At 41.8% G+C, this 21,121-nt stretch overlaps 1 protein-coding gene across 11 annotated transcripts in view; it reads left to right on the top strand.

Annotated features, from left to right (window-relative positions):
• Window positions 1-290: 290 nt before the first annotated feature.
• Window positions 291-21,121, top strand: part of REPS1 (RALBP1 associated Eps domain containing 1) — a 79,738-nt gene continuing 58,907 nt past the window's right edge. For 2 of the 11 annotated variants that reach the window (XM_008538647.2, XM_008538643.2), the window contains exon 1: window positions 313-731. In XM_008538647.2, the coding sequence (XP_008536869.1) occupies window positions 579-731 (153 nt within the window). In that variant the 5' untranslated portion in view covers window positions 313-578. Of the gene's footprint in view, window positions 732-21,121 lie in introns of all 11 variants that reach the window. The other 9 variants (XM_070559473.1, XM_070559468.1, XM_008538644.2 and 6 more) reach the window with 8 other exon arrangements.

The raw sequence follows: 21,121 nt of genomic DNA, 5'->3' as shown, positions 1-21,121 counted from the left end.
CCTCGCGGGGGCGACGGCGTAAGTTTACACGCTCCCGGCGACCGGGACGACTCGGACAAGCAGGACAACGTGCCGGTGCTCCGCCCCAGGTCACACGGCCGGGAGCCAGACTGGGAGACAAGTCCCCGTCCCCACGGCCGGGGCCGCCCCTCAGAGCGCGCAGAGACGCCGCGCGACGCTCAGCGGCCTCCGCCAGCCGCGCCCACCCCGACGCGGCCCCGCAGCCCCGCAGCCCCGCGCTCCGGCCGCGCACGCCGCCGTCCGCGTGCCGCCGCCGGCCTCCGCGCGGGCCCGGCCGCCAGGGGGCGCTGCGCCCGTCTCCCGGGCGGCGGCGCTCTCTCCCCCGCGCGGTCGGCGCACATCCGGGTCCGGGCCGCTGTCAGGCGCGGCGGCCGGCGGCGGCGCGTCCATGGCGGCGGGAGGCGGAGCGGCGGTCGCGCTCGGCCCCGAGCCCCCGAGACTTTAGCCCCGCGGCCCCGCGGCCTTCCGGAAGCGCTGCTCAGCGCGACGGAGGGGAGCGGCGGGAGCCGGAGACTCGAACCCGCGGCGCCGCGGGACTGCGGCCTCCCGGCCTGGCCATGGAGGGCCTGACGCTGAGCGACGCGGAGCAGAAGTACTACGCGGACCTCTTCTCCTACTGCGACGTCGACAGCACCAAGAAGGTGGCGGCCAACGGGCGCGTGCTGGAGCTGTTCCGGGCCGCGCAGCTGCCGCACGAGGTGGTGGTCCAGGTGCGGCGGGGGCCGGCGGGGGGCAGGGGGGCAGGTCCCCGGGATGGCGTGGGGGACGCAGGTACGGGCGGCCGGGTCGCGCCGCGGTCGAGGCGGAGGCTCGCCCTCGGGGACAAAAGTCTTGCGGGGGCCGGGGGCCGTGTGTTGTCTGAGGAGCCCGACTCCTGTCTCTCGGCTGCCCTCCGAGTCTCTTTTTTGGCAGGGAAAGAGCAACTTCAGATGGAGGATCTGGGATTGTTACCGTGCCTTTGGGTCCTAGATCCTGGTCCTACATCCATAGCTCTTCGGGTCCTGCGGGGTAGTGAGGTTATCACTATAAGTAAGTGTTTTTTGATGCTTGGATTAACCGAGCAGACGCCACAAAGTGGGTTTTATAGATTTAGGAATCATAGAAGCAGTTTTTTTAAGGAAGCTAAATTTTAGGGAGATTAAAAAATTTGAACTTCTGGCTGCTAGGGTGCAAGTAGATATGAAAAGAAGTTGTGATTAACTATAGAACGTGTGGCTGATGTAAACTGGACAGTTTTTCCATTGGCATTCAATAACATTTGGTGGAACCTGTGGATTGAGTTGGGAGATAGGTAATGAATAGCTGGAAGTCGAACGTGCGCCTTCGCCTCCATCTCTAGCATTAGAGGAGCAAGCAGAGCAAGTGTTAGGCTTTCTGTGTCACATCGGTTTTTAAAATAGAAGGCTTCCTGGAAGCTCTTGTCGAATGCCTGTGTTGAGCATTAACGTTACTCTGCTTAATGTTAACGAGCTGCTAGTAAGAGTCGGCCTAGACAGCATATAAGGAACAGGTTTGAAGCTTTCATCTTTATTGTGATGGAAGCCAGTTATCCAGATCTCCAAAACTTAAAACCGTGTGCATAGGTTTGATGTCGTGCACTGCAGAGAGCACTGGGTCAGGAGTTTTGACTCCACTCTGTTGTTAGCTAGTGCAACTTTGGGCCAGGCACTTTCACTCCTTGAGCATAAGTGTGCTCACCATAGAATGAGAGTCAGGTTCCTTCTAACAGAAATTATGGGAAGTATAAAAATGTCCACCGGGCCTGTCTTAGAAGTTACGTGTGCATTAACTGTGGCTAAGTTGAATTAGTCCCACCTTTTGGAATAATCTCGTATGTTTTGTATTGCTTGTTTAAAATCTCAGGAGGAAAAGTTGAGTGTCTTACAAACCAACAGCTAGGAGTCTCAAATTGATGCTGCTGAAAAGGGGCAGAGAGTAATTATTTTAGGCTTTGCTGGCCACGTACCGTCTCTGTTGAATGTTCTTTGTTTTTACAACCCTTTAAAAATGTAAAAACCATTTTTAGCTCAGGGGCGTACAAAGCAGGGCCTGCAGTTTGCTGACCCCTGCTGAAGAACCATGGTGGCGGTGTAGGGTACTACACTCTGCTCATGGCTTTCGAGTTAGGCTTACAGAAAGAGGTCTGGTCAGAACATGCTCCTTAACGATACTGCTCTTTCTGTAGAAATAACAAAAGATACCTTCAAGTCATCTAGGAGCTGAAATTGAGGAGAAACCTCCCGTGTTCTATTTTGGTTTATGTCTTTGTGCTGGGGGGTGGGGGCGAGCTGAAATAAACTGACTTTCATATTTTTAGTGGTGCACAAAGACTTTAGGATTTTAAATGTATTGTTTAGGAATAGACAAATTAGCGTTAATTAACCTTTGCTTGAAATTTGTTTAATCCAACCCAAGATGTTTTCATGTTTTGCTCAACTTTTTTGACATTCACAAATAAATTTCTATTGCCTTTTTGTATAAAGAGAGCTTAAATAGCATAAATATTCAGGATTCAGTTACAAGTTGAAAGCAGTAGGAATTCCCTGAAGCAGAATTCTTTTTTTTTTTTTCCTTCTCCCCAAAGCCCCCAGTACATAGTTGTATATTCTAGTTGTGAGTGCCTGTGGTTGTGCTACATGAGACACCGCCTCAGCATGGCCTGATGCGCGGTGCCATGTCTGCGCCCAGGATCCGAACCGGCGAAACCCTGGGCCGCCGAAGTGGAGTATGCGAACTCAACCACTCTGCCACAGAGCTGGCCTCCAAGGAAGAATTCTTATAATAATATATACTAAATAGCATTCTGGGTATCTTGAAGGCATTGTACTTAAAAATTGGACTCAGACATAAAATTTGAGACAAAAGGAGAACGTGGACTTAATTCTCTTAAAGGAATTTGGGATCGTCCGAAAACACATGCCCTTTGCTTTCTAAGTGGGAAACATTTGGGGCAACTCATACGTAATATTTACTTAGCTCCAGGCTGGGCAGGGCAGGACCTCAGGAGTAAGAGGCCTTCAAGGACCTTGTAATCTGCAGGAATGCACGTGTGTAACGTAACACAGAATGTGAACGTCATGGGGAGGCATAAAGGACGTATGATCAGGAAAGGCTTCTTGACTTAATTCAGATGGACTTTCAGTTAGTGTGGAGGGAGGGCAGTGGAACAAAGAGGACTCAGGCAGAGAAAACATAACCAAAGGTGAGAAGGATGGGGGCCTTTTCAAGGACGAGCAGGTAGTCAGGTCTTGCGTAAGGTAGAGTGTGTTTTGGGAATAATGGGACATAGAGTTAGAAAGAGACGATATTAGGAAAGAATCTAAGGAACAGGGGGAAGATTTCATATTTCAATAGGCAGTGTAGACTCATTGATAGTTTTGGAGTGAGGGAGAGGAGAGACTGGGAAAGGAGAACCAGGCATCGTCTGGTGTGGGTGCTGGGTAATGGGCATCCAGACCAGGGCGACAGCAGACGACTGGAAAAGGAGGTTCTGAATGAACAGGTCTGTGTTATTGAAAGGCTGTAGTAGCCACTATGTGAGGTACTTTGTGGGATAATGCTTAACTGAGGCCAGATTACCAAGGCTGGGTGGAGAGCTTTGAACTAATTGTGAAGGTAACAGGGAGTTGTAGATTTAAGAGAAATGACTCATAAAGGCAGTGCTTTAGGAGGCCAGTGCAACAGACATTAGAGGGAAGACGCTGGAGACGAATTTGGGGACTGATTCTCTGGTGTATGTATGAAGTGGTGAGAAACTGGGCCCAGGCACTGAAATGTGGGAGTGCAGACACAATGAAGAGGAGGATTTTGCCCCCCAGTGGGCCTTTGGCACTGTCTGGAGACGTTTTTTTGGTTTTCATGGGGGTGGAAGGGAGCAGATCTACTGGCATCTAGTGGATAGAGGTGAGAGATGCTGCTAAGCAGGCTGCAATGCACAGAACAGCCCCCACAACAAAGAATTATCTGGGCCAAAATGTCACTAGTGCCAGGATTGAGAAATCATGACCTGGACTCTGGTGGTGGCAGCAGGACAGAAAGTGAGGCTAGAGATACAGTGGAGATTCCGAAGGTAGACCTGATGGGCCTGTGTTACCTGGTGGTGTTTAGATGAGAGAGGAATAGGGCAAGGATCAGTCTCTGCTGGACACCACTCATAATTAGAAAAAGGAGGGCCTGCCTGGTGGTGCAGCGGTTAAGTTCGCACACTCCTTTTCTTGGCGGCCCAGGGTTTGCCGGTTCGGATCTCGAGTGCGGACATGGCACCGCTTGGCAAAAGCCATGCTGTCGTAGGCGTCCCACGTATAAAGTAGAGGAAGATGGGCATGGATGTTAGCTCAGGGCCAGACTTCCTCAGCAAAAAGAGGAGGATTGGCAGTAGTTAACTCAGGGCTAATCTTCCTCAAAAAAAAAAAAAGAATTAAAAGAAAAAGGAATGGGGAGAGGGCCTGATGTTTAAAGAGTTGATGATGGGATGATGAGTTTGAGTTCAGGCATTTCGAGATGGCAGTGCACATCTCCACGAGATGGTAGAAGCTCATGGAGATTTGTCCACCCTGAGCACTGGTTATTAGCGTGAAGTTCAGGTGTTTGGGATCTCTTCCTCTGCCTTTCTCACCTAAGTATCTTGGGAGTAGAAGACACACAGCTTCTTGCACTGTCAGCATGCATGTACACATCAGCGCTTTGATGAATGTCTTAGTTTTCAGCATTTCCTAATAAAGGTCATGAGAAGGCTGAGTCATCTGGGGGACTGAGCCTAGAGAACAAAGAACAGAGGGCCCAAAGCATTGAAGGAGGAAGGAGCTGGCGTTTGTTGAGTGCCTATAATGTTCCTTTTACCGGGCAGATCATTTTCGTGCAAGAACTCATTTGATTCTTGAAACAACCCTGTGAAGTGGGTATTCTTGTTTATTAACTAGGAGCTTGATAGGCAGAGAAGTTAAATAACTTGTTAGTGAATAGAGTATTTCTCCTTTACTGTTATTCCTTGCCAACTCTCAGCTCTTTCTTACTTTCACTGTTTACATGATTGGTTTCCCCCTAGTTCTTATGAAGGGTAGAGATTTTAAATTATTGATTTTGAGTTATGTATCGATCCCCTTCTTTGTGTAGTAGATGATTTCACATATGATGATGTCTTGAAGCACAGCCACTGAAGAGAGATAGGGAGATTCTTGTGGTTGGTATCCTGGGCACACAGAAATGCAGTTTTAATCTACGACAACTGTCCAACGTCTTAAGATATGTGCATTACGCTTGTTTTGGACTAGCGGAGTAAAATAAAGCCTATTCTGAGTTTAAGGGTTTGTTTTTGGAGACAGTGTGTCATTAGACAAAGTGAATGAGCTAAAAGCTTTATGGAATGATGTTCCACACCAGAGAGGAGCAGGACTAGGGATAGAAAAGTCTGGCTTATAGGATTTAATTGTGAGGAATTTTGTTGTCTCCCGAGCAAGAATATACTCAGTGGCTTAAAGATCACCTTTTCCAGAAGTGATTTATTTTCCTTTTTTTTCTTTTTTTTAAGATTGGCCCTGAGCTAACATCTGTTGCCAGTCTTTTTATTTTTTTTCTTCTCCCCAAAGCCCCTCAGTACATAGTTGTATTTTCTAGTTGTAGGTTCTTCTAGTTTTGCTGTGTGGGACACCACATCAGCATGGCTTGATGAATGGTGCTTGTTCCGCACCCAGGATCCCAACCACCGAAACCCTGGGCCGCTGAAGCAGAGGGCACAAACTTAACCACTCAGCCATGGGACCAGCTGCTGTTTTACTTTTTAAAGATTAGGGAAGGTATGCTATTCACCCTACTAATCAGTGTGTTTTCTTAGCTTTTACATAAAGCCTCTATTTGGGAAATGTTTTAAAACTTCATACAGATTTTGAATGTGTAATAGCTAATAACAGGTTTGAGTACCAACTGTTCTTTTATTGAAGATTATAAGCAATGTACCCTATTAATGAAGCTGAAAAAATCTTTTAGGTCATTTGTGTTAAGCAATATCTTGGTAGAATATTTGAATAACATTAATTTAATAGGGGGAAAGTGAGAACAATGAAGTATAAACCATTTTGTCTTTCTTTTGAAATTTGTTCAATTATAAGATCTACTCATTAGTGATAAGGTTAAAATAGGGAAACAGAGCCTTATTTGTGCATTAAAAGCTATAGACTTAATACAAGTAAATGTAAGGTTTGATATTGTAGTGACTTTTTTTTTGCCCCTCCCCAAAGCCCCAGTGCATACATAGTTGTATATCCTAGTTATAAGTCATTTTAGTTCTTCTGTGTGGGATGCCACCAAAGCATGGCTTGATGAGTGGTGCCTAGGTCCATGCCCAGGATCGAACCGGGGAACCCCAGACCACCAAAGCAGAGTGCACCAATTTAACTACATGGTCATGGGGCTGGCCCCCAAGTGACTCTTTTAAAAGTTTTAATTTCTAAATTACTAAAATAATATAACAAACTACAAAAATAATCTTGCCTTAATCAGACACTTTCATATACACAATTGAAAAACATACTGTTTGTGAAGGGAGTCACACTTAATGGCTTTCTTTTTTTTTTTGAGGAAGATCAGCCCTGAGCTAACATCTGCCAAACCTCCTCTTTTTGCTGAGGAAGCCTGGCCCTGAGCTAACATCCATGCCCATCTTCCTCTACTTTATATGTGGGACACCTACCACAGCATGGTGTGCCAAGCGGTGCCATGTCAGCACCCAGGATCCGAAACGGCGAACCCCAGGCCGCTGAAGCAGAAGTGCGCACTTAACCGGTGCGCCACTGGGCCAGCCCACTTAATGGCTTTCTGTAGGGTCATTTACTTTTAAAATTTCTCTGTCCGGTATCATGCTGCTTGTAGTCTTTTCTTTTTCTTTTTTTAACCAATAGCACAAAGTGAGAGTCTTAGTATTTTGAGAATTCATGCTAGCATTTTGATGGAGCTATCAAAGAGTTTGAGAAGGTGGTATAGGAGCACTGACGGAGGGAGGCTAGTTCCAGTCCTCTCTTTAGCAAGCTTTGTGACCTTGAACAAATTCCTTAATGGCTGGGTTTTAGTTCTCACCACATGAGGTGATTGGATTGGATTTTTCAAACAAGAGTGTTATAGTGTGGGGATGGCACTCCATCTAGCCACACCTTTAAGAAAGTAGCATACAGACTTGAAATTAGTTGCTCAGCTATTTTGACACTGGAAATATTTCTATTTTGATTTTTTTTACATTCTCTGGGAGATTGGAAGAGGAGACTCTCAGCCTAGAGTCTGAAGTTAACTCTATATCTAGGGGTTGTAAGATCCATCTTCGAGGTATTTGGCCAGTGAGAATTTGGAATGGCTGATAAGACTTGGCATTTCCAATGTTTTCCTTCATATACAGTTCATTTTCTGTAGCCTTTCCTGTGATAGATGCGTTTTCTTATGCCTTCCCTCCTTTACTTCTGTTTGAGGGATTTATGTCTTATGGGTTCCATATATAGACATGACATAAAAGTCAGGACATGATAAGAACTTTGGCTCAGAAATCTTTTTTTAAATTCATACCATATACCAAATTTCATTGAGATTTGATAAAATATAAGACTTAGGCTTTTAAAAAAATACTATATCTCTTCCCCATTTTGTTTCAAGAGTTGACTCTATGTTGAATTTGAGTCTATCTTGTTAAGTGATGAAGCCAGAATTTATTAGATCGTGTATCTCCTTATAACTTCTTTTGGGTTGTGGATTCCTTTGAGATTCTTGTGCACATACTGGACATCTGCTTAGAAAACATAGTTACACAAAATTTTGCAAATCATTTGAGGTTGCCAGTCTTTCCCCAAGCTGGTCAAACTCATCCCATGGACCTCTACATGAAGAAAGTTTTAAGGAAGAGCAAGCAGACCTGTGAAATGCTGAACGTGCGTCTTTCTTAAATCAGTTTTGTATATTTTCCATAAATGCTTCTTCTTGGGTACTATTTATATTTCGGGTGTATATGCAGTGGTGAAAAATCAGAACTCTTCCCTGCCTCATGGATTATAACCTGTGCTAATGTTAAAAAGGAAAAGAACTGTGTACAGTTAGTAGAGACTCATGGGAGACTCTCAGGACCTACTTAGGTGTAAGGGAAGGCCTCTCTGAGGAGACATGGGTGGGGGTAAGGCGGAGAGAGTGAAACATTTCCCAGAGGGAACAGCATGTGAAGGGCCTGAAGCTGTGAAGAGGGTAGTGTGTTTGAGGAAGTAAAAAGCTGGAGCATTATGGACGAGAGTGGAGAATGGCAAGGACCACATACTGCAAGGCCTCATACACAGTGTTAAGGAGTTTGGATTTTAAAACACTAAAAGTTTCTGTTCAGGGGAGTAGCATCATCTGAATTGGGTTTTTTTGTTTTTTTTTTTTTGAAGTGTCCATTTAAAGGGCAAACTTGCCCAAAATGAGTTTATTTGGGAATAGCCAAAAGAATGGCAACTTGGGATGCGCATGCCATGGTGAACCATAGGCAAATCCAGAGAACAAAGGAGGGGAGCTGCCTTTATAGAGAAAAAGGGGGAATAGGGAGGGGCTGTTCTAAAGGAAAGCCCTTTGGGAGATGATAGCAGTTCAGGGCGTCAGTGGCTTCTCCTTGGCTGAGCTGCAGCGTTTCTCCTTGGCTGGGCTGCGGTGATTCTCATTGGCTGAGCTGCAGCGTTTCTCATTGGCTGAGCTGTGGCATTTCTCATTGGCTGAGCTGCAGCGATTCTCATTGGCTGAGCTGCGGCATTTCTCATTGGCTGTGCTGTCACAGGGTGGGGAGAGAAATCTTCCTTGAGTAGTAGTTTTATGTCCTGTCCAAGATGCAAAGTTTATGTCTCTTCCTGTTTGACGTAATTGACGATGTATGATAGGGCATGAGAGCCGGTCCTACAGGCCTTCCTGACTCCAGTTTAGTTGAGGTTTCTTGTATTAATTTCCACAAAAGATTACCCTGCTGTGTAGAGAAGAGAATACTGAGGCAAGCAGAAACAGACTGACCAGTGGATGTGCCATAGTTCAGGTAGGAGATAATGATGACTTAGATTAGTGAGGTGACAGTAGAATGGAGAGGGATGGGCGGGCTTATTTGAGATATTTTTAGGTAGTAGAAGTAGGCGGACATGATAATGGGTTGGATATGGAACAGAAGGGATGAGGAAGAACTCAGGGATGTTGCTGGAAGTCACCATTATTGGATGGCTGAGAGAGGAATGAATTTTTTGAGGTTTTTTTGTTTTCTTTTGGTAGAGGGGTAATGGCGAATTCAGGAGATTTCTTTTGTCAATCTTGACTTCTCAGAAGCCTGTGAGATTGTCAAGTAGGCCTCTACCCAATGGGATAAACAAATCTTGAGGAACCCAGAGATATTTGGCTTGGAGATGTCAATTTGAAGATTATCAGTGTATTAGTGATATTTAAAGCCATGAAAATAGGTGAAATCACTGAAGAAGAGACTATAAAGAGGAAAGAAGGTTTGACTAAAATAGAACCCTGAGGAACACCGCACGTTTCTAAGTTGAGTAAACTAGAAGGCCTCTTGTACGGAGGCTAAGAAGGACAGCCAGAATGCTTTAGGGTAATTGGGAATGTATATTGGATCATGTCGTGGATACCAAATAATGCAAGTATTTCAAGAAAAGGGTAGTTAACTGTACTGAGTTTGGCTGAGAGGTTGAGAAGATGTGGGCAGAAATACAGCCATTGGATTTGACAGCGTGGAGGCCATCGATAACTTTGATGAGCCAGTTTCATGGACTGGTAGAGATGGAAGCCAGATGTGAGTGACCTGAGGGGTACATGATGGCCCGGGAGCTAGAAATAGGTTGTATAGATAGCTTTTTAAAGAAGATTGCTTATGAAAGGAAACAGATATAGAGTAGAAGCTGGAGGTGTATGAGGATATAAGGAAGTCTTCTGTTTGTTTGCTTTTTGAGTATAAGAAATATTGCAGAATGATTTTAGTTGTTAGGACTAATAAGAGAAGGAAGGAAGCTAGGAGAGAGGTCCTTGAGAAAGCAAACATGGTCAGGATCCTGAGGGCCCAGAGGGACAGTTCTCTGATAGGAAACAGATCACTCCTTCAGTTTTAAAAGAAGGGAAGAAGGGAGAACACGGATATAGAGGCAAGTAGGTATATAGATTTGGTGGAAGGAAATTATGATGTTCTAGTGTAATGGCGTCTACCTTTTCTACAACCTGGGCAAGGTTAACAGTTTAGTAGTGAGGAACAAGCTGAATGTGAAAGTGAGAAAAAAATCTATTCATGGTAGCATCAAAAAAAATAAAATACTTAGGAATAAACTAACAAAAGAAGCACCAAGATGTTTATACTACAAAACATTACTGCAAAAAATTAAAGAAGATTTAAATAAATGGAGAGACAGTCTATGTTCATAGATTGGAAGGTTGAATCTTGTTAAGATGGCAGTTCTCCCCAAATTGATTTATAAATTCAACAAAATCTCTATCAAACTTCCAGTAGACTTTTGTAGAAATTGTCAAGCTGATCATAAAATTTATAAGGAAATGCACAGCACCGAGAATAGCCAAAACAATTTTGAAAACAAATAAAATAGACTTACCCTACCTAGTTTTAAAACGTGCTATAATCTATAGTAATCAAGACAGTATGATTGGCATAAGATAAGCATGTAGATCAATGGAACAGAATTGAGACTCAAGAAATGAACCATGATATTTATGATCACTTGGTTTTTGAAAAAGTGTCAGGACAGTTCAATGGGGAAAGGATAGTCTTTTCAACAAATGGTGCTGGAACAATTGGATATCTGTATGTTTTAAAAAAAATGGACTTAGACATAATGTTGTATATACTTCACACGATACACAAAAATTATCTCAAAATGGATCATAGACTTAATTGTAAAACCTAAGACCATAAAAATTCTAACTGATGACATAGAAAGAAAATCTTTGTGACCTTGTGTTAGCAGAGTTCTTAGACATGACACCAAAAGCATGACTCGTAAAAGAAAAACTGGTAAATTGGACTGCATTAAAATTTTTTAAAACTTTTACACTTCAGAGGATAAAGTAAAAAGACAAGCCACAGACTAGCAGAAAACATTTACCTTTTAGAAACATGGTAAAGGTTTTTAGAATATATAAAGAAATCTTACAACTCAATTATAAAGGAAAAAACTTAAAAGTGGACAAAAGACTTTAATAGATATGTCACTGGAGATGATATGAATGGCCAATAAGCACGTGAAAAGGTGTTCTATTAGTCATTAAGGAAATGCAAATTAAACCGCAATGATATGCTCTCACATGCCCACTCGAATGGCTAGAATTAAGACTGACATTACATAGTAGTGGTATTGTAGAGAAATTGGGGTCCTTATACACTGCTCTTGGAAATGTAAATGGTGTAGCCATTTTGGAAAACAATTTGGCTGTTTCTTAAAAGGTTAAACATGTGCTTACCAGACGAACCAGCAGTTCCACTCTTAGGATCCTACCCAAGAGAAATGAAAACGTGTGCACATGGAGAATTGTAAATGTCTGTTAGCAGCCTTGTTCACAATAGTCAAAAATGGGAAAGCGATCCAAATGTTCATCAGATAGTGAATGGATAAACAAAATATGATATATCCATACAATGGAATACTATTCTATAATGAAAAGGAATAAATTACTGATAAATGTGACAACAAAGATGAATGTTAAAAACATAGGTGAGAGAAGCCAAACACAAAAGAGTACCTATTGTGTGATTGCATTTATACGAAATGTCTGGAAAAGGCAAATCTATATAAAATGCAGAACAGTGGTCACCCAAGGACAAGGCGGGAGTAGAAATACTGGCGGAAAATATTTGAGTTGAGAGGAAAGTTCTAAAATTGGATTGTGGTGATAATGCATGACTCTATAAATTTTCTTAAAACTCCATCAATTGTGCACTTACCATGGTTGAAGTTTATGGTGTATAAATTATACCTCAAAGCTGTAAATTAAAAATTTGACAATTTGGGGGGTGAGGGGAATTCATGAAATAGTCATCTTGGAGAATGTGACCGTGAGTGGGGTGGAGGCCCTTTGTGCTGTCTATATAATACAACTTAATCACAAAACATCATAATAACTAATGTAATCTGGCATTGAGTAAGGGATTTATGTTTTGAATATATTTCGTATTGGTATATTGATTGATATATTGATATTATATGTGGAGGAGATTACCGTATGAAGATTCATTATAACAGAGAGTATTTGCGTGAAGCACCACTATTTAAATAATAATTCTGGTTTACATTTATTCTGTGTTTTTTGTGTGCTGGCTCTGCCTACCTTATATGTATTAACTTGTTTCTTTGGTTTTTTTTTATTTTTCCTTTTTCTCCCCAAGAGCCCCAGTACATAGTTGTGTATTTTTAGTTGTGGGTCCTTCTAGTTATGGCATGTGGGACACTGCCTCAGCATGGCTTGATGTCTGTGCCCAGGATCCGAACCGGCAAAACCCTGGGCCGCCGCAGCAGAGCGCGCAAACTTAACCACTTGGCCACCAGGCCAGCCCCTAGCTTGTTTTATAAGTACATTATTTAATAGATTTAGAAGGGGCTGAAAAGATTGTGATTTAGAGTGAAGCAACCGATTTCTGTCTATTGTTTGGGTGGTATGCTGAGTTTATATACATTTAATTCCGGCATCTTAATTTTATGGAAAATTACTGAAATGTAATACCTCACAGATAATGTGAGTTGGAAGTAATCATACCTGATAAGTAATAGGTTTAATGAAAAAGTAGTTTCAATCTACAAGACTACTTCTGGTTGCTTTCTTCTCTTTAAATTATCAATTTCACTATCATGAATCTTTGTATGCTGACAGCTTCTAATGTTGCTTAGAGGCACTGATTTGGTGTCTTTATGTCTCTCTAAATTGCTATATCCCGGCTGAGTTTGCATAGGTGGATAGATCTTGGGCCCACTCCTCACAATTATATTAATATGATACTTTGGGTAAAAAATAGTTGCTAAGCGTGCCAATCTACAAGTGATTATTGCTTCTTGTCTGTGGATTATGTAAAATGTTGTATGTGGAAGTAGAATTATCTGTGTCTTTGAAAAAGAAATTATTGTCTTGAAGCTATTCCAGGATTATTGATTTTTCTTGATGTCTCCTTTGTGACTGGAAGGATCCAAGGTTTGACGGTGTAAACTACAATGTTTATTGATATTATATGTTATTAATAGCTGATTTAGAAGAATTCATGTTTTTTCTGAAACACTTAGTTATAGTCCATAGAAAAGTATTTAATTACAACACTCGTCATTTTCCTTTTTTTTTTTGAAAGATTGGCGGAGCTGTTGCCAATCTTTTTCTTTTTTTTTTTTTCCCCTGCTTTTGTTTCTCCCCAGATCCCCCCAGTATATAGTTGTATATTTTAGTTGTGGGTCCTTCTAGTTGTGGCATGTGGGACACCGCCTCACCATGGCCTGATGAGCGGTGGCATGTCTCCGCCCAGGATCCGAACCGGTGAAACCCTGGGCCGCCAAAGCGGAGTCCATGAACTTAACCACTCGGCCATGGGGCGGGCCCCTTTTGTCATTTTCTGTGTCAGCGAGTATTAAGTGTATGCAAAACAGTATAGACTTGGGAATGTGACGGTTCCAGTTGGGAGTCGCCACTCCGGGCTTGTTAACTCTCTTGCCCAGAGCACTAACTTCCCCTCTCTTGAAGACTTCCGTTTCCTCATCTGTAGAATGAGGATAACCCTACATCCGAACGTTTCTTGATACCAGAGTGAAGTCACGTGTAAGCGTCTGGCATGGTGTCTGGTTCTTCAAGGATGGATGGCCACATAAGCTCCATTTGCTCAGGCTCTTCTCTGTATGGGAAAACTCGCAATTTGTGGCCTCTTGGCTGTGATAGTAATAAAAGATCTCCCCGTTGTTGTCATTTTTTTTTCTCTCCAAAGCCCCCCAGCATATAGTTGTATATCCTAGTTGTAGTTTCTTCTAGTTCCTCTGTGTGGGACACTACCTCAGCATGGCTTGATGAGCGGTGCTAGGTCCACACCCAGGATCCAAACCAGCCCAGCAAACCCCAGGCCTCCGAAGTTGAGCGTGCAAACTTAACCACTTGGCCCAGGGCCGGCCCCTCCCATTGTTCTTCAAAACCAGCCTTATACCTTTTCTTGTTTTTGTTGCATGAACTTAATAATTCTCTGCAGTTCTTTGATCCTATCTGTAATGCCTTTTGTTTCACCCTTTTACTGTGTAATTAGAGGATTTGTCCTCCTGAAGTGAAGTTTACCACCAAAAGACTAAAATAAAGGATGACTGAGGTTTTGAGCCTACATACTTTGCAGAATGATGATAACCACTAACAGAAGTAAAGAAACGAGAAGGGGGCCTATTTTGTGAGAGGCAGTGTGCTGAGTTTAGGCTGTGCTGAGAGGCCATGTCCAGTCCATGAGGGCACAAGATTCAGGGGGCATTTGAAAGCTTGAGAGGAGCAGCTGGGTGGCTTCAGAAGCTGGTGCAGACTTAGTGCTGTTTCCTGAATGAGGCCATTCCCCTAAAATGACGGATGAAATCTTTACTTCATTATATTTGAAATGTCCTCTCAGAGTAAATGGTAAATTGCGCTTTTGTTAGAGATTTAAGTATTCTCACCTAGGACCTCGAAATTTTTCTGAAACTCTCCTGAGCCTGTTGGGAAGGCAAGCTGGATGTGGAAGTATAATGTCTTTTTACCTAAAATTAACCCAGCCTCCAAAGAGTTGAATCTTGGATGTTCAACCCAAAAGACACTTTAACTGTTAAACCTAAAAGGCATTTGCACACTTAATGTAAGAGGTTTTAGCTATTTGCAAGCAACCCCCAAGGCAAAGTAACTGCATTTGGCTGAGGAATGATCCTCGATCCTCACAGCAGCTAGGAGTCTAGCCTACCGCTTGCATCAGCATCTCATTGCAGCTTTGTAGTTCTCATTTAACGTGAGATCTCATTTAATCTTTATAAGAAGCCTGTGAGGTAGTGTTGTCCTCATATCATTAATAAGAAAATGTGTACTCTTACGATACTCAAGAATTGGTGGATTCTTAAAGATTTGTGGATAAATTTCTTGAGGGTCACTTATCCTGAATGTATCCTCCATATATTCAGAATACTTTTTTCTATTTGATATTCTATAATTACATCACTCATTAATTCAGCAAACACTATTAAACACTTATTATGCATCAGGGTATGTCCACAGGGCACTGAGTATGCAGGAGTGAATGAAAGAGACATGGGGGGCTGGCCCCGTGGCCGAGTAGTTAAGTTTGCGTGCTCCACTTCGGTGGCCCAGTTCAGATCCTGGGTGCGGACCTAGCACTGCTCATCAGGCCATGCTGAGGTGGTGTCCCACATAGCAGAGCCAGAAGGACCTACAACTACAATATACAACTATGTCCTGGGGGGCTTGGGGGAGGAAAAAAAAAAGATTGGCAACAGATGTTAGCTCAGGGCTGGAAAACTCCGAAGCTCCAAGAATCTAGCAGGGTCACTGTGCCTATCTGGTTCACAACCGTGAACGTGGCACATTCTTCGTAGTTGATATTTGTTGAATATTGAATGAGTGAGCATGAATTTGTCCTTTTTTTTTCCCCAAAAGTATTTTTGCTTATCACTAACTTTAATACATATTCTAACCAGTTCAGATAATAATAGTAATAGTAAATGCATGATGTAGTGCCTATTATATGCTGGGTGCTGTTTGTGCCCCTTTACAAATATTAATTCATTAAATTCTCAGTGTTGTGAAGTGGGTGCAGTTTATTATCCCTATTTTTAAAATGAAGACACAGAAGGATAAATAACTTCTCCAAGATCACACAGCAAGTAAGTGGTAGAGCTGGGATTTAAGTAGTCCTGTTTTTAACCACTATGCCCTATTTCCTAAATATTATATGATTAATACTTATTGTTTGACTTCCATGCTATCTTTGCCCTGTAATGTATCTGTAAAATATTCTGAATTCTCTAATTTCTTTTTTGTCATTAAAATATTTACTTTTATTTTATCCTATGCTTTAAATATATATATATTTTAAGAATTGGCACCTGAGCTAGCATCTATTGCCAATCTTTTTTTTTTCTTCTCCCTGAAGCCCTCTAGTACATAGTTGTATATTCTAGTTGTAGGTCCTTCTGGTTGTGCTATGTGGGATGCCGCCTCAGCATGGCTTGATGAGCTAAGCCAGGTCCACACCCAGGATCCAAACCCACAAAAAACCCTGGGCCACCAAAGTGGAGCGCACAAACTTAACCACCCAGCCGTGGGGCCGGCCCCTAAATATATTTTTAATAAAACCTCAGAGCTACAGACATACTTTATTCTATGTAAATATCTACTATACAGTCTAAGCAGGCAAAAACATAAGTATTTTCTCTTATAAAAAGTTAACTGCATGTACTATCACAAATTAACATGTTTATACAATTTCGATAAATATTATAAAAACACTGAAAACTAATTATAGTGAGTCTTTTGTAAGAGAGATTACCAAAAACAGTCAGGATTAAAATTTAACAGATCTAATGTTATCCATTACCCATTTTGTAAGTTATAAAAAGATAAATTCATATTTTTTCTCATTTAATTTTTAACACCACATAATGTTCATCTAAAAATTATTAGTTACTAATAGAGCAAATGGCATGATGTTATTTTAGTAAGTGTATGTATAAGTGTTTGTGTGCGTGTGTTTATCAAGTTATGTTGTTCCAAATTTCTTTTAAAGTTATTTGACGTTTACAAACCACGTTGAGGGCCCCCACCAGCTTGCAGAGTCCTGCACTATCGTGTGTCCTGTTAGAGTCTAACTTGTGACAAGTCTTCTCCACCCATGTCTTTCAGGTACGTGTCTTGGAACACTTTTGTAAATAAAACTTAAAAATAGATCCTTCTGCTATGTTTATTTAGATGCCACTGATTTTTTCAGTAGTTTTCTAAGTAAATTAATACCTCTATTAAAATAAAGGGATAAAATTTAAAACTAAGATCATGTGCCACATAACAACATTTCAGTCAATGATGGATGGCATATTCGACACTGGTCCCATAAGGTTAGTACCATAGAGCCTAGGTGTGTAGTGGGCTGTACCATCTGGTTTTGGGTAAGTGCACACTATGATGTTCACACCATGACAGCATCACCTAATGACGCATTTGTCAGAACATCCCTGTCATTGAGCAACACAACTGTATTTTTATATAAAACTTACAGACAGATAATGTTCTAAAAGATTAGAATTTATCTGCTAAAGCAAAGTTAGTACCTCCTCTAGGAAATGTAGATAACATTCATTTGTTTAGCTTTTTTGAGGGCCTGCTTATCTCCAGAGGACTCTGAAACTTGGGAGAACGTTGATGATAACATGGTTTGGATCTCCTAACCACAGCTCTACAGTCACCTCTGCATACTTGGTGCCCTGGGGGCACACCCTGATGCATAATAGGCATTTAATACTGTTTGTTGAATTAATGAGTGATGTAATTATAGGATATCAAATAGAAATAGAGGTGCATTTATGCCATAGATATGAGTAACATCATATGACTTTGATGAGTGAAAGAAAGGACAGAGCAAGAACCAGCCTGGGTAGCTGCTTGAGGCTTTGGAGGGAAATGAGCAGAGAAGCAAGGAGAGCGTATGTGGAAGGAGTGGTCTGTCACAGGGTGCAGAGCTCAGTGGTGGATTTCATGGAGGGTAGGAGTGAAGTCAGATTGCTTCCTGACAAAATGTTTTCCAATGTAGACTTTTGGCTAATTCATGCTAGATTTTTCTTTTACATTCTCTGTTACTGAGGTTTTATTTATTGTTCCTTGGGATTCTGAGCAAATCCTTCTCTTGATGAGTTCTCTATATTGAGATCTTTGCAGACTAGCTCATTCTTTATAGCCCTTTGGTTTCCTTCATAATTTTTTTTTTAAGATTGGCACCTGAGCTAACAACTATTGCCAATCTTCTTTTTTTTTTTAATTCTTCTCCTCAAAGCCCTCCAGTACATAGTTGTATATTCTAGTTGTAGGTCCTTCTGGCTCTGCTATGTGGGACGCCGCCTCAGCATGGCCTGATGAGTGATGCCATGTCTGTGCCCAGGATCTGGACCGGCGAAACCCTGGGCCACCGAAGCAGAGCAGGTGAACTTAACCACTCAACCACCAGGCTGGCCCCATCCTTCATGATTTTTAATCCAGATGTAATATTTAAGTAATCTGAATCATCAAGGAATATCTATAATGTTGTGTTGTCTTTCATGAAAGTAGATATTTGACTTAATAGTTCAAAAACTTTATAAAATACCACTCATATTTTCTTTTGTTTTAGTTTGACATTCTACTTCTTCCTTGAACTTTTCCCTAAACATCCCCACCGGATAATCCGCTTTCTGTAGTCTTCCCTCAGTGTTCTATGGGTTTGTATTTGTACACAACACGCACTTTTAGCCTCCTGTTTGTATTTTTCCCTTGATCGGTGACAAGTAGCTGGAAGACAAGTGTTAGCTTATCCTTCTTTGTCCCCTTCATCTCAGTCTGTTTATGGTAGGCACCAGAACCTATTAACCTATGGTTAATGGCACTTCAGGGCTTCACCCCTCATCAGTACATTGATGACTCCTAGCCTAACTTCTTTATTTTATCATACCACTTTAAAAATTCCAACGACAGTGAACAAGCCTTTTTGAACTATATGGAACCTTTGAGACCAGACGGTATAGTTCTTTCGATTAGACTATGAGTATGCTAGCTAAGATTTTTGAAGTTGTCAGGTGACTCTAGTCAGATACAGTGAGCATGCATATTAATAACTTTTCTTTAAGATATTGTACCTCAAAGCTGTTCTCTTAATTTTAGGTATCATGTTTCAGTTTAGTGGTAAATTCACATGAATTTCTCTGCTTTTCAGAGGTATAATTTCCAATTCTTGAACTTGACAATGAGCAAGTAGTGGTAAACAAATGATCTAAATAAGGAAACAAGTCAATAGTTTCTCATTTAATTTAGTTGACTCTTTTGGAGGGAAAGCATAGCGTCCTCATAAAATGCATAGTGATAGGGAGAGCTCATCAGGTCTTAGTAGTCATACATACCCAGCCTTAAAAGTTTTCTACCAACTCACACCGCCGGCCGCCCCCGCCATGGTCTCCTAGTCTTGTGTGTGATTGTTCTCCTAAAATGGCTTTGTGTTCCAACCCAACAAATCTGTGTTGTGTTTCTCACATAGTTACTTGTTCTTTATAAGTTTCTTTTCACTGTGTTACTTTCTTCATCTGCAGTACCCTCTCCCAGCTTCTGTGCTTCCATCCTCCCCCGCTTTCAGAACGTGACTTAGCTTTTATAGGCTTTAGAAATCTGTGAACAACCTCACCTTCACTCTGAGACTTTTGTTGTCCTCCTACCTATCCTTTTGTTCGTTTATGTCATTGCTTAACTGCTTTTCCAATATATTTACATCCTAACAATGTTGTAAGCAAACTGAATAAAATTCAGGTTTCTTTTCTTTCATGACCTCATGATGTCTAGAGCAGCAAAGTGCATAAAGATGTTTAAAAAAAACATAGCCAACTTTAGAGGGCAAGCCAGTTGCTCAGCCCTGCTATTGCCGTGTGTTCATAGACGTGATTGGGATGATGAATTAAGACATTTCTGGGCTCCTTACCCAGTGAAGTAAAAGTGGGGGTGGTGAAGCTTGCAGCCTTGGATGTTCCACTGCTGGCACTGTGGGCACTCCCTCCCCACCCCAATCAACATTCTGGGCATGAGAAGAGAAGAGGCGGCGGCAAGAACAGGAACAAATAGCACAGAATTCTCTGAACTCTGACTTTGCTCTTTGCTGATGCCAGTTCCCCCACTCCCTTTCAGAACCTTTTTATCCCTATTCCTTTTTTTATAGCAGAGTGACTGTAAGAAGTTTAAAAAGAAGCAAAACTGGAAATTTATTGGCAACTAAAGAAATAAATTATAGTAGACTGTGGATATCCTGGCACTGTAGTATATATACTTTCTTTTATAAAATGTAATAAAGCACAGCTTGTGTCGAGTTCCAGTGTACCTGGCTCAAAGTGGAAGACCACAGATCCAGGTAGAGATGAGGGTGCTGGCACACACATGGTATCACACAGGGGATAGCACATCCCTAGTACAGGCCATTGAGATTTGGGCCACGTCAGAATAACAGATCATGTTACTTGTCATGGCCCATATAAGTATCATGGGAATAGTAGAAACTGCCAGTGTTAAACCTTTGGAACCTAAGATTCTTCTGTGTTCTGTGCCTACCTTCAGAAAGCTAAGGATTTAAATGCCGGAGGAAGGGAGTTTCTGGTTAGGTTTTCTATTACTACCCACAGTTTTGAACCCCTAGAGAGAGAAATCTTACTTCCCTAATCACATTTCTCCAGATTCCCCCTAAGACTTGATTCTGGAGTGAATCCAAACTTAGTGTTTCTCGCTTGCACCTAACAAATGGCGAAAACAGAATTGTCATAGTTACTTAATTGTATTGTATCATGGTTATTTTCTACACAGTGTTCCTTTTTGCTTCCTGTGTTATTCATTTGACAATGTACACCCATCTAGCTACCTTCCTATTTTTCTTCTTCCTTTTACTGCCAAATAACAAATGACCTAAATTTCTCTACTGCTTGTACCCTCCCTACTCTCCTTAAGCACTAGTGATCTAACTTGTATTCCCCTCATCTCCTCTTTTTAAAAAAAGATGTTTTTATCTTTTATATTTCACTTTTATCCTAGTCATCAAATCCAGTGACCTTTTCTTAGGTCCTGTTCTGTTTTACCACCTCCCTTGCAGTTGACACCGAATTACTTCTTCGTGGATATTGTCTCTTCTCTTTGTTCACCGTGATGCTAAATTATTATGTGTTGTTACATGTCTTTAACATCCTGCCTGTCTTCCTGGCATGTCTCTTTCTCTTGTTCAGACTCAGCTTTGCCGCCTCCTTTCCTTATATCCAGCCTGCAAAGTCCTTCAGGTTTTCTTTCTTTGAAAGTTCTCAGCTAATCATCCTTTTCTGTCTTTTGTGTTACTCTGACCACCTCATTTCTAAACTACTACAGTAGC

Source organism: Equus przewalskii, chromosome 9 (assembly GCF_037783145.1).
Source record: "Equus przewalskii isolate Varuska chromosome 9, EquPr2, whole genome shotgun sequence".
Taxonomy (NCBI): Eukaryota; Metazoa; Chordata; class Mammalia; order Perissodactyla; family Equidae; genus Equus; species Equus przewalskii.
This window is presented reverse-complemented; position numbering and strand designations above follow the sequence as displayed.